Source organism: Meriones unguiculatus, chromosome 18, assembly GCF_030254825.1.
Source record: "Meriones unguiculatus strain TT.TT164.6M chromosome 18, Bangor_MerUng_6.1, whole genome shotgun sequence".
NCBI classification, from domain to species: Eukaryota; Metazoa; Chordata; class Mammalia; order Rodentia; family Muridae; genus Meriones; species Meriones unguiculatus.
In genome coordinates, this window is record NC_083365.1 from 66,974,771 (window position 1) to 66,988,973 (window position 14,203).

Genomic DNA, 14,203 nt, shown 5'->3' on the forward strand with positions numbered 1-14,203 from the left:
GAGTAGAGAAGATTGCTGGAGTTAGTTTGAAGCCAAGCAGAGTAATTCAGAGGCCAAGAGAAAAGCCAGACTGAATAAGTTAGCTGGAAGAGGAGTTTGAGCCAGAGCTGCTGAATTGAACCAGGTAGCAAGAGCTAGGTAAGAACAAGAAAGAGCGCGCTTATAGGTATTAATTCTCGGAGGCTGAAAACATTCTATGCCTACGTTAGATGGTGTGGAGGGTAGAAGTTTCCAAGACTAGATCTAGGTTAGCAGATAGAGGCAGTAAGCCTCAGAGACAACAACTGAACCAGGCAAATAAGTTACCTTTACAAGTATGCATGTTTGAAAGTGTCATCTAACTGAGAGGTAAAATGACAAATGAAAGATTTGATGGAATAGGATACACCTTGAGCAGAGAGAGAGGAGGCAGTTTTACTGGCAGAGTCTTACAGAGACAGGTTGTAGAGAGAGCAAGCTAGACACAGGTGAAGACAGTTGAGACAGAGAATGAGAAGGAGCCAGAACATTAGAACAGATTGCTAGACTTAGTTTGGGGCCAAGCAGAGGAAAAAGTCAGAAGCTGAGAGAAGCCAGATTGAATCAGTTAGCTTAGAGACAAGTTTGAGACAAACAGCTGAGTTGAACCAACCAGTCAAAGTTCAGAAAAAAAACAAGAGTGAGCTTATTCAGCATAAGTCTCAGAGGCTGAAAACATTCTAGGCCTAGACTGTATGAAGGCTAGAAACTCCCAGTACTAGGCTTAGGTTAGTTAACAGTAAGCCTCAGAGACAATTGCATCCAATTCTTTAATCAGTGTCCTCAGTTTAACTGATTACATCCGTCAGGGCTGAGATTCAATTTTTAGTGTAAGTCAGCCAACCTTATGAGGGCTTGGGTTTGGTTTTCAGCAACTTGAAATTTATGGCTGCTGGAGAGATTTCTTCCAGGACACACCTAGAAAACCTTAGCCTGGTTATGTGCATCTGGAGCTGGTTAATTTTATCACTAAGTTCATTCTTTTTTGTCACTTTACACAGAGATTCTGGAAGTCACCAGCCAACATCATTATTTTTCTTATTTTTCCACAAATACACAGTCACTAAACTACTTGCTCCTCACAAGAGATGAATCGGTTAAATTTTTGGATTGACTTACAGGACATGGTCCAGGTGATCCAACAGTGGCTGCCTTGTGCTTAGGGAGGCCAGGAATCTGGAGTTGCTGGGTCCACCCTAGCTGTGCATCTCAGCAGTTCCAAACTGTCCCTAAAGGTCTAGAATACTGGAGAGCCTCTGGGCTTTAGTCTGTGATGGAAACCCAAAGGTGGTTCTAGCTTCAGTGGGGGATTCTGAAGCAGCAAGATAAACAAACTTTGCCAGCAAGACTGAGGGCAGGAGACAAATAACAAGGGTCTCCTTCTCCAGTGTTTTTTTTTATCTGGGCTCCCACCAGAAAGTGCCACCCACACTCAGTGTGGGTCTTCCTCTCTTGGCCCAGCATGGTGACACACACCTTTAATCCCAGCACTTAGGAGACTGAGGCAGGCGAATCACCGAGAGTTAAGAGAGTCTGGTCTATATAGTGTGTTCTCTGCTAACCAGGGCTACATCCTGTCTCAAAAAACAAAGCCCACCAAAACCAAAATAAAGCCCCTCACCGCTTTATGTGAGCTCTCTCTCTCTCTCTCTCACACACACACACACAAATACATAAATTTGCATGCATTATTTTCCCGAGACAGGGATTCTCTGTGTAGCCTTGGCTGTCCTGGACTTTGTAGAACAGGCTGGTCTCGAACTCAAGAGATTCACCTGCCTCTGCCTCCCTGAGCACTGGGATTACAAGCGTTTGCCACCATGCCAGATTTACGCATGCATTTTTTAAAAGGAGGAGGAAGAAGAGAAGTCTCAAAGTTTCTTCTTAAAACAAAATTGATGATTTTGTCCTCTGATCCCCTAGGCTCTCTGCCACAGGGATGGAACAAGTGTACCTTCCCTTAGAGTGTCAGGAAGCTCCATAATCTCCCATCATCCCTTCCCACATATTGATGGCAATGTTAAACCTAACACACTTTGGTTTGAATAATTCATACTCCTCAGGCAGGTGGAGGGAGTAATAATGTCTATAAAATCTTTCTGGGCTGGGGAGATGGCTGAGGGGTAAAGAGTGATCCACGAAAGCATGAATACCTATACAAATGCCAGACAAGAGTGGCAGGCGGTCCGTAATCCCAGAGACAGGCACAGGGGATCCTGGGTAAGACCAGCAGAATTGGGAAGCAATTGGCTCAAGTGATAGACCCTGCCTCGATATATATGGTGAAGGGTGATTGAGAAAGACCTCTGACCTCCACATGAATGTATTTACGGGTGATCTCATATGCGTGAAGATACAGGCACATACAAACAGCACACACATTGCTTGCTCACTTTATGGACCTGACGACACGGGTGTTCCTTGATTTCTGGTGGCGTGGCAGCCAAGAATTCCACTGTAAACTGATGATTCCGTAACTTTAAGCTGCCTGGGAAAGGCTCCAAATCCAAAATTTGAAGGTTTCTACTAAATGCTGTTGTTTTTGTACCTCCTCAAAGTTGAAAGATCCTATATCAAGCCATCATTAAGCTGGAGATTGCCTACACAGCCTAAATGAAAATTACACCCTTGCTATGCAAAACGAAGAGATTCCCAGGGACAACCCCTTCTCTCTGTTTCTGCACATGACTTCCCTGAGTAGTAATCCAAGGTTTCCTTGGGGCATAAGGCTAGTGAGGGAGGCAGCCAGAACACCCCAGTGCTCTGAAGGGCCTGATACAGGCCAAATCCCCAGGGTCAGATGAGAAGAGATAGCAGAGGAGGCCAGATTACACTGCGCAGCAGTCATGACCTTGGGTGTATGCTGGGAGGTGACCACAGAAGAGGGTCATCACTTCAGCCTTTCCCAGCACAAACCAAGGCTCAGACCTGTAAAGAGACCTCCTCCCGGACCCAGAGCCTTCATCTAGCAGTCTCTTCATCCAGCTGACCTCCGTAGTGAGGGCGGTGGCTCTGTATGTGGGTGTTACAGATGTCACCCGGCCAGCACCAGGTTCTAGACTTGTGTGTTTCTTTCCTGTGTCCTTTATCTTCTCTCTGAGCTGCTGGGAACAATTTTCCAGGGACTCTTTTTGCTGTCCCTGTAAAGTGGAGCTGTCCTCTATCCTTGCTCAGCCCTGGGCTCAGTCCCCACAACCATACAAATGGCATGGTGCTGTATGCTTGCCATTCCCATACTTTGGAGGTATAGGCAGGGATGAAAATCATTCTTGGTTACATGACAAGCCTGAGACCAGCCTGGCCTAATAGAGGCTCAGCTCCAAACGAAACAGCTAGTGACAGACAAACACATTTTAAGGGGCACACTTCTGTTTTCTCTGTGGGCATTTCTCCTGTCTGATGGTCTCTTACAGACATTTTGCTATTGCATTTCTTGTAATACTACCTGGAATTGTTTTTTAGACATCATAAAAAATTATTGTTTTTTTTTTTTAAGGAAGGCAGTTGTGTTCCTGCTGAAGAGAAAACAAAGCTCATGCACATAAGTCAAGCCACACACACATACACACACACTCACACGTACACTCTCACACACATACACACACTCACACACATACACAAATACTCACACACATCATACATACACACACACACACACACACACACACACACACACACACTTGTGCATGCAAGTTTGATCTGATCGAAAACAGAATTTTCTCCCCACATCACTTTGCAAAATAAAAGTGAATGAATAATTGATAGGGCTTTTTACAAACATCTAGCTTTTCAAATCCTTCTAGAAAAATCCAGTTCGATTACTCGTAGCCAGTAGTTCTGTGTAAAATTTATAATTCCCAACAGGCCCACATTCCTCAGAAACACATCATGAACACTCACTTTTTTTTTTTTTAAAGCAACACACACTAAACCCCACAAAGCCTCTGCTTTCTCTATGTGTGGAAACCGGAGCCCTTCACTCTGAACAGGCTCCTGTATTCACTGCCTGAAGGCCCTCGCTGAGAAGCTGGGGGGTCCTGAGATGTACAGAGCAGACAATCTCCCACTTTATTTTTTTAACACTTCATTCTACTGTGCTCTGTGCTGTCATGTAAGGCAACCCTCAGGACCACTGCTCTCTCTGGACTCTGGTAAATCTGCAGACCAGAGCAGCACTCTCAGGTGGTGAAAGGTACTAGTTAGTGAAAGAGATACTAGTTAGTGAAAGAGTGGCTACCTTGGAGCCCTGATCAGACTTACCGGCAACAGGTGCCTGTGACATCTGGCCTTCAGCTGAGCTCTGAAGTTTCAGAGTCCCTAGACAACCCCACAGCAAGCCACCTCTTCTGACTAAAGGGTCCACCTTCAGCAGCCTGATTGTGGTTTCTCAGAAGTGGGGCGGCCACGGGCCATCTAGGGCGTGGGTAACTGGGACACCTCCCCTCTAAGCTTGCCCGCCTACAGCTGGCCAGAGGGACTGGCCCGGGAGAGGTGACGGATGCTTGGTTAGAGAGTGCCCTGAGAGAGCAATTCTGCAGGAGACTTCCTGTTTGGGGAGGAAACCTCACTGTAGTAATTAGTGGCTCAGACTCCGGTGCCTTTGGTACAGGAATTGAGGCAGGATGGCAAGCCGAATTCAGGATGCATAAAATGAATAAATGTCATCCAACATAAAGGAGAGGGCGGGCAGAGACACAGACCCTTCAAGGTTCAAAGCAAATGTAATGGTTACAGAAAGTAGCAACTGATCAATTTCTCAGAGGGTAATTCATTGCAATCACCATGCTGTCACTGGCCTCGTGTTAATTCTCTCAGCATTTTGTGTCAATAGAGGAGGCTTTTCTGTCGCTGCCTGCCAGGCAGTGTCCACAGCAGAAGGATGATGTAGACAGCTGCATAGATTGGAGACCATGTCATGGCAAATGGTAGACAAAGGCACACACCCGCCTGCTGCTCGAGGCTTGTGGCTGAGTTCCAGGGCTGCGAGGGCAGCCCAGCGTTCACAAAACTTGGTATTGTTGAAGGGAACCATGCTATCTGGGATTGTGCATGGGCATTGCTGACTGTCTTCAACCTGTCAGAACTAGCAATCTTGCGGGTTAGTGAAGTCTGTTGACAAACACACGTCCCCATCTGTGGTTTTATAAGGACCAACCAGAGCAGGGCCATACTCCCTAACAGTAAAGGCTCCTAGGGGCAGGGCTAGACTTGGAAATCTCATGGAATCCAGCACAGGCCAATACAGAGACTGGTTCTACATTCTCTTCCTTCCATGCCCTGACCCATGATCCCCACATTTGGCCTGTTACTTCCATCTGAGTTTTAACATGCTCCTGACCCACCAAAATGCCCCTTCCTTGGAGATCCAGTCCCTTGCCATTGGATACTTACGGCACCTATCAGCTCCTGTAGCCCTAGACAATATTTACTCACTCTGAATTAACAAGCAAAGCTGGGTTAGCAGTTGGAAGCTGTTCTGAGATAGCTTTCCTGAATATGAACTCGGGTCCAACCACATGCTAACAGTGTGACCACCTTGGGCAAGCTTCCTTCCTACTCTTGAGGGTCTTGTGTAGACCAGGTTGGCATTAGACTCGCCGTATTGTAAAGGGTGACCTTGAACCGGTGATCATCATCCAGCTCTGCCTCCCAAGTGCTAGGATTACAGGGGTACTCTACCACGTACAGTTTATGTGGGTCTTTGGTTGGAACCCAAAACTTCATACATGTTAAGCTACATTCCCAGAGTTCTATGTTTTGTTTGTTTGTTTTTTAGTTTTTCAAGACAGGGTTTCTCTGTGTAGCCTCAGCTGTCCTGGACTTGCTTTGCAGGCCAGGCTGGCCTCAAACCCACCCTCTATGTTTTGACCATTAAGTAGGTCATTGACTATGTAAGCCCTTAAAAGACACAAGTTCCTCAGGTGCTATTGTCTGTACGTGTCTGCCTGTTGTCTGGGTCTGCCCTCTTGCTGGAGGCACCGCATGATCCCTGGACAGCATCAGCTGAGCACAGACACTGCCTGTCCCCCTCAGCCCTCGCTCTGAGCTGTGCTCTCTTGATGCTGGAAGAAGAACTCGGAGTCAGTGGGGCTCAAGGGCAGCTCTCCATCGCCAGTGAGCCCAGCATCACCCAGAGAGATGGGTAGCAGGGTTTGGGACAGAATTCCTGACTCAGTACAGGGGCCCTTAGCATACTGTTTCCCAGTTAAGGTTGCTGGGTGGTCCTCAAGTCCCCTTACAGTAGCTGCTCTAAGAGGAAGGGACATTTCCCCAGGAAAAAACACCTGCTGGGTGGGGCGGAAAGGAGCTAACAGACTCTTCCAGTTCCTTAGGATTCCACCTGCTTCCCTGAAGCTTTTCTCGTGGAGACCCTGAAAACAGAGGTGCATTATGGTCTCTACCTCCAGCCATAGAGCCTGGATCCCCAGGAGCAAGCCTTTTCAGAATGCCACCCCAGCCCAATCAAGATCCTTAACTAGGCTCATACTGCTTCCCTTCCCTTCCAGCTCTGGCCAGTCTGAGGCCATCTCTCTAAGCACCAGCCATAGGGGCTGAAGTCATCTTTTACAGTGGCTCAGTGTTTTGGGGGCACGACCACTCCTTCCAGTATGCTTGCATAGGCATGCCTGGTCACCCAAATAACCTAGCCCAGGCTCCCTGTCACATCCCACACTGTCCAGGTCAACTCCGCCAGGAGGACCTGGATCACAGCCACCTAGAACACGTTTGCTCGGCTTCACTGCTGTGGTCCTGCCACCTCCGTAAGCCTATCAGGAAGAATGACAGACCTACTACCCCACAGCCAGAGGGCCACCCCACAGATATCAGGTGCCTACAGTACAGGAAGGGGGGCCACTGTCCAGAGCCTGCTCTCCAGCCCCAGAAGGACCTTGCTGTCGTCACATGACTGGGGACTGCCCGCTCCACCCTTCACTGATCCTCATAGTCCTCTGTCAGTGCCATGGGCTAGTGTGATGCTCTTGGGGCTGTCTTCTCATTTGTCCAGATTAATCTCCTAAACTGAAAGCTGAGGAGGCTCAGAAACAAGCAACTGGAGCTGGGGAGCAGCTCAGCCCAAGTGCACCGGCCCAGCAGGCTCTAGCCCTGTGTTTATTTCCCAGCACGGAAATAATGTCTACACACTGGGCTGCTGGCATGGAGCAGACACCTGACGCAGACACCTGACAAATGGACTCCTGACTACAGTGACATTCACCATTGCTCCTGTAGGTAACTGAGGTGACAGACAAGGATGTGTTGTTTGGGACAGCTAATGCTCCTGGTACAGGGCTCTTACACTGCAGAGTCAACTGGACAGAAGTCTACCCAAAACAGTGCCCCGGAGAGCCAGGCACATGGAAGAGAGGCCTTTTCCTTACCTGTATTCAGAAATAGAGGGGACAGGTGAGTGTGTGAGTGTAATGTGTGGTAGTCTCAACTCTGCAGGTCTGAGTGCCCGGCACCGAGTTAGCACTTTGTATATGTTAGCCGAATGAATAATCAAGGATTTGGACAAGCATAGAGTGAGTGGTAAGGAGCCTCAGGTTTGGGGTTGTAAGAAGAGGTTGGAGGCCTAACCAGTGCTTCGAAAAGGTGCATGGCTGGGAGGAAAACACCATTGCTTGGTCCAGGCTAGGGTGTGTGGGAAGCTAACCACTCAGGAATGAGGACTGTCATTTCAGGCAGGATGTCATCAGCACGTGGCAGGCCAAAGATGGGAAGAAGATGAGCTGAAGTACACTGTGAGATGCTGAGTGAGACAGAGAGTAGGCCCAGTTTCGGTAGGCCAACCAGAAGAGGTGACTTCCTGACTGGATAGGTACATACCACTTGAGGAGCCTGCCCCCCCTTAACCTTCCCAACCTCACAGATTGGAATGGGGTTTCACGGGTGAGGCAGGAGTAGGGAATAGGCTCAGAGGGTAAAACGCTTTCTGCACAAGCCCGATGACCTGATGGCCATGTAAAGACAGAAGGGAGGACCTCAAGGTCCCCCAAGTTGTCCTCTGACTTCCACATGTCTACGGTGGCACGCACATGCCTTCACAGACTAGGAAATGGAGGCATACACCCATTCCTTCATAAAGGAGGAAAGGAGCCATTATAGGTTCTAAACAGACAAGCTTCCTCCTTTTAAATCCAGAGGCCCATTCCTGGTCCAGGTACTAGAGAGGAATTTCATGGAGTATTTAAGGTCCTCAGCTCCTGCCTGCCCAACCCAGCAAGTCCTCAGCACTCTGCAAGGGTAGGGAAGGCAGCAAGAGGCAGATCCGGTTTCAGTTGGAAGGCAGAAGACCCAAGTCCCAGAAGGCCTTCCACCCCTGCCCCAGCCTATTAAGGTTTCAGTTTGCAGACAGCAGGAAGCACAGAGTGGGTTGGAGGCAGGTGCCCAGACTCTCAGCAAGGGTTCTTGCTGGGGCCAGCCCTGTCACAGAGAAGGGGATTTCAGAGTCCACTGTGGGCCTCAGTGGTCTTCTCTAGGAACCAGGGAGCATGAGCCTGGAAGGTCCAATCAGATTGATGCTCAAATCTGACACAGGGAAATAACTACTTGCCTTGTAAATGTGAGGACCTAAGCTCAATCCCCAGGACGGATATAAAGAAGCCGAGCCTGGTGGTGCACTGAGCTGGGGACAGCAGACGAATCAGGCAGATCCTGGGGCTCATGAGCCAGCCAGCCAAGCTGAACCCGCAAGTCCCATAGCAGTGAGAGAGCCAGTCTTGAGACGCAAGAGGAATAGCTTCTGAGAAATGACAGCCGAGGTTTACCTCTGGTCTTCATGCTCAGGTGAGCACACACATGCACACCTGCACACACACATATACACACCACAGCAGAAACAGAAATCATTACTATTCAAACCCGCAGGAGCAGAGTGAAGGACCTGATACTTCAACAAGTTCTATACAGTTAATGCTTGTGGGCAGCACGCCCTCTGCTTTATGGGGATATGGCACCGAAAGGCCTGGGCAAGGCTTAACTGAAGAACCAAGTTCAGAGAGCCAGAGGACTCCAGGGTTGGCTGAGACTCAGACTCAGTGCTTGAAAATCAGGCTGTCTGTCCCACAGAAAGTCACCTGCCTCATCCCACCCACTGGGAAGGTGTGTGGCTTTGGACTTTGATAAAGAACTTGCACTTTTTAACACCCTGAAGCCCTGCCCAGTGCTGTCTCCGATAAGGCCAAGGAAGGAAAAACCATGAGACGAGGCCAGGCCAGGAATCCACCTGTCTAACGTCTTCAGGCTGGAGAGATACAAGCTTAACCCGATCAGGCCTAGGGGACCTCAGCAAGCTTGGGGCAGTCTGATCAAACTCTAGGTGACCAGCAGGGCCGGCCTGAGCTCCCAGCTGGCTCTAGGGCAGTAGCCTCCCATGCCAATCCCATTCCAAGGCCTCCCTCGGAAAGCCTTCCCATCCCCACCTCTTCCCCCAGTGACATTGCCTGTCCCATTCCATCTCTCCATCCATCTGACACTGGTGAAGCATTTGCTTCCTGCCATCCACTTTGCAGGCCACTGATGATAGAGATGAATAAGATAAACAAAGACAGACAGATGACAGACAGCTGGGTCCTCCATGTGCTTCTCACTGATTCAGCTGGCTGCCCAGGGGGACTGGAGCATCTGTGTTTTTAACAGCTCTTGCAGGGTCTGGGGAGATGGTTCAGGTAGTGAAGTGTTTTCTATGCAAGCACAGAAACTGAGTTTGGATGCCTAGAACTCAGGTGAAAAGCCAGTGCACTCTTAATGGCAGCTCTGGGGAGGCGGAGACAGAAGGATTCCCCAGGTTTGCTGGCCAGACCGATGAGCCAGTTAGTTGGTGAGCTCCGGGTCCAGTGAGGGGTCCCATCTTTTAAAATGTGTAAACCAATAAAGGAAGACACCCAGCATCCACTTCTGGCCTCTGCATGGACACAGTCTACACACAACCAGGCCCTGCAGTGACCCGAGAGGGGCAGGCCCTTCCTGTGGGCATTGTACCCACCCAGTACTGCATTTATCGGGCTGCCCAGACATTCTGGGGATCTGGCCCACCTCACCTTCCGGAAGGCCCCTTGATGGGGAAAGTCTGCTACTTCTATGACTCACAACCTGTGTGTCCTTGCAAAACACCAGGGACCTGGAAGTCTCAGCATCCCCCTGAATAAAAGGGGTGAAGGACGGGGTCCCCTGGCTGCCAGGATTAGCTGGACTTGTGTCCAAAGCCCCTGCAAGCAGCCGGACACACATACATGTGCCTGAGACATGTTGGCTGCTAATTAGATAGCAGCAGCCTGCCGGGCAGACATAGCTCCCTAGGGCGCTTCAGGAACCCCTACTTTTGGAAGCTGTTTTAGAGGTGGCTCTGCACACCTGTTAGACTTCTTGGTGCCCTGTGCCTCCCTCCCTTCACCCCATAGCCCCACCAGCACAAGCTGCCTCTTGACCCAAGCAGTCGAAGACACAACTTCCGTTTATCTAACTAGAGTGACCAAAGTTACCGCTAAGCTCCTGCCGGCAGCCTGCTCCCAGACTTCAGTGGGCAGGAGGAAGTACTTTCCAGGCTACAGCTCCGCGGGCAGAGGCGGGCACTGGGCAGACCTGCCCACTGGGCACTAGGTACTTCCTCTCCTGAAACCCGCTGAGCAAAAACGAAAAGCACGTGGGACCCGTGGTAGTTCAGGGCTGCCCGGAAGGAAGGTGGCTGACAAGTGCAACACGGGCTCTGGACGCCTGTTTTCCCCCTGTGGCCACCCCGCTGGGATCTTCTGCCACCGGGCTCACTTGGCTTGGTCCTAGGGGACGAGGTTTCCCGACCTGTAGCAATCACTCAGGGTGCGTCGGAGCCGGCGCGCGATTGGGGTCCCCGGGACAGTGCACAGCCTGAGGCACGCGAGCGTGGAGAGGGTCACTCACCTTGGCGGCCAGCCGCTTGGAGAGCCTCAGCAGCTGCAGGTCGCGGGCGGGAGGCGGTGGCTTGGCCCCAGGCTCCTCCTCTCCTAGCGCCCCGCCCGCCCGTGGGGCCGGACCTGGCCGGGTAGCGGCCACCTCCAGTTCTCTGCCTTTTATCCAGCGTGCCAGCCCTCCTAGCCTCAACCGCGGTCCCCGCCCTGCACTACAAGTGGAGGAAGCCACCAGCCACCATCCCCCTCTGTTCCCCTAGAGAGTCTCAAAGCTGTCTTGTCATTTCCTGGTCTGCCCACAGGCAGTGGGCAGAACCGACCACCCCGACAAGGAGGAGCAGGGAGTGGGAAGACATGGTGACCTCTGCACGCCTTCCACACTTCAAATTTGAAGAATACTCCAAAGTCAAGGTCAAAGTAGTAAGTTAGGCAGCAGACTAGGGTTGCAGAGGTGGGCGGAGCGCAAGGTGACCAGTGGGGGTAGGTTTCTTCCCTCTTCTGCAGTGAAAGTGGAAAGCAGGCCTCTCCTGTCTCTAGCAAGGGTGCACAGGCTTGTAACCAGAATTGAGTATGGGGGTGACGGATCACATCTGCATCCTCTCTCCCTGCTTAGAGATGACTTTTGACCTGCCCTCAGAAGTCTGCAAGTTTCAAGGCCTATTGGTTTTGTGGTGGTCCACCACGGCTCCCTGGGAATTACTGGCTAAGCTAGACCCCTTGGTGGGAGTTCCAAGATGCCACTCTGCCCTGAAAAAGGTGTCCCCTGCCCTGGGATACTGCCCAATGCTGTCCCCCACCCCAGGGCCCCCATCTTTGTTGCATAGCCACACACAAAGATGACATTTCAGACTTTATGCTGTGGTCCTACCTACCTGCTACTGATGACCCTGCAGGCATTGCCTTCAACTCAGCTTATGGGAAGTGGGAGTGTAGCTTTCCTGACTCACCAGCCATGAGACTCTTTCTAGACTATTCCCAGAGGCCAGAAGAAAAAATACCCCATCAACCTCTGATAAGGAGCTTTGCAGTTTGTGTGGGAGAGTGAGGGACCTGTTGAGGTGTTTGGACGTGTGCACGTGCCGTAGGGGGACACATGCACAGTGAGCGTGCACGTGTGTGAGGGCCACAGGTCAATGTCAGGGCTTTTCCTTAACTGCTTCTCTGCTTCGTTTTTTGAGACAGTGCCCCTCACAGAACTGGAGCTCACGTGTTTGGCTAGGTGAGGCTGGCTGGCGAGCCCTGGGCACTGGGATTACAAGCATGCTGTGCTGGCTTGTTACATAGGTGCTGGCAGCTGGAACTTAGATCTTCAAGCTTGTGTGGCAATGCTTTACCAATTAAGCCATCTCCCGTAGTTTTGTTTTGTTTTGGAAACGGTGCCTGCCTAAGTAGCCCAGACTGGCCTTGAACTTGCAGCAATCATCCGGACATAGCTCCTCCCTTCAGGAATCCATACCTCAGTTGAAGTTACTTTCAGGAATTCTGAGAATCCTGTTTTCGAGGAAGCCCCAGGGGATCAGGGAGATAGGATTTGGACAGACCATAACTAAGGAGGCTGGGCCTCAGAAATGGCCTTAAGTCACCGTTAAAAGTATCCTGGGAGAACCATCTTGATGGTTCAGGAGAGCCAGGTGGTGATGGTACAAGCCTTTAATCCCAAAACAAAACAAAACCAACAACAGCAAAAAAAAAAGATGGCTCAGAGAGTAAATGCACTTCCCATTAAACCTGAGTTCAGTCCCTGAGGCCCACAACGTGAACCAACGTCTAAAAGTTGTCCTCTGACCTCCATATGTGTACTGTGCAAGCTTGTGTACACATACAGTAAACGGATTTTTTTTCCTTTAAAGGTACAGTGGGATGAGGAAGCTCTCTGCGGGGGGGGGGGGGGGTGGAGGGGGAAGGCCGCTCTCAGTGGTTTCCCTGTACTCCCAGCAGCCTAGGGTTCTCATGTTCCCAGTAGCTCAGAGTTCTTAAACGTTCTCTTGGCTCGGGGCTTCCTCATTGTTGCACAATGCCTCCCCCTGCCCCAGCTCTCTATTCTCTCTGCTCCTGGGCCTAGACCTTCTGCAGCCTCTTCCAAGGATCACTGTCCCACATTGGCCCAGCAGCACATCTCAGAGTTCCTGTGGCCATACTTAAAGGTGCTCTATCCATTCAGGATATAATGTCCCAAGGTGCCACACAGTTTTCCAAGGACTAGGCAAAGTGCCAGGGCTGGCCCCTGCCTTGGGCAGACGAGAACCAGTGTCTAAAGCACTATGGTGGCCCTGGCATACAGCCTACATACAGTGCTTGATTTTGAAAATCTGTGTAGGGCAGTTGAGGAGATGGCCCAGTTGAGGAGAAAGCGCTTGCTTTATAAGCATGGGGACCACTGGCCAGCTTGCTTGGTGAGCTCTCGGCCAGTGAGAGACCTTGCCTCTAAAACCAAGGTCAATGGCATCCTGTGGGACAATACTCAAGACTGACCTCTGGCACATACGTGTACCCATGCATCCACACATACATGCGTGCATGAACACATATGCAAAGATTCTATCAGTGAGGGCTCCTGGCTACTCAGTTCTCCTGTGTACCCAGGAGCACTGGAATGTGGCTGACACAGCATAGACAACACAGACACAGTGTCTGCACTAAATGGTCTACAGAGACCGTGAGGTCTTGGAACTGAAGGTATAGCGTCCTTATTGTGAGCTAGTATGGTATACCACTCAGAACTGTAAGGTGTGGCTTAGGAGACACTGGGAACCACCCGGGTATTGCCCTAACCCCTTGCACCTTGACTGCTGCCCTGCCATAGCATAAGGTTACCTCTTTCTATGCCTCTACTGAAGCAAACCTTTTCAGACAAGGTCTCACGGATCTCAAGCTGGCCTTGAACCCACTGTGTAGCCGTGGTACTCCCTGGTACAAAATTTGTGTGTGCAATTAACAGTGCTTGCTTGTGGAAGACCCATGTGAGACGCATGTGGAAGGCAGGGAGCAGAGGTAAGCTGTCATACTTGCCGACTCGAGTCAGCCCCAAAACTCCACAGGCATGCACATGTGTACACACACACACACACACACACACACACACACACACACGACCAATCAATCAATTAATATTTATTTACTTAAAAAATTTCCTGTGAACCAGACTTAGTCTACTCCTGAATTTAAATGACTCCAGCCTTCAGACACCCAGTACCTGTTAAACAAAGCTTCAGGGAAGAAAACACTTGTAGCACACTCTCTTCTTTCTGAGAGGCGCTATCAGACAGCTGACCTTGTTTCCTTTTTCACCATGATGACAAGGA

The 14,203-nt window shown here is 50.4% G+C and overlaps 2 protein-coding genes across 3 annotated transcripts in view; one reads left to right on the plus strand and one right to left on the minus strand.

Annotated features, from left to right (window-relative positions):
• Steap3 (STEAP3 metalloreductase) overlaps window positions 1-11,071 on the minus strand; it is a 44,637-nt gene extending 33,566 nt beyond the window's left edge. The window contains exon 1 of one of the 2 annotated variants that reach the window (XM_021653878.2): window positions 10,915-11,071. Coding sequence is in view for 1 of the 2 variants with exons in the window: in XM_021653877.2 (XP_021509552.1) it covers window positions 4,279-4,300 (22 nt within the window). In the remaining variant the exon portion in view is untranslated. Of the gene's footprint in view, window positions 1-4,278; window positions 4,412-10,914 lie in introns of those variants that run through there. The other variant, XM_021653877.2, reaches the window with a different exon arrangement.
• The window catches only part of C18H2orf76 (chromosome 18 C2orf76 homolog), a 166,212-nt gene that overhangs the window by 125,681 nt on the left and 26,328 nt on the right, over window positions 1-14,203 (plus strand). The window lies entirely within an intron of this gene.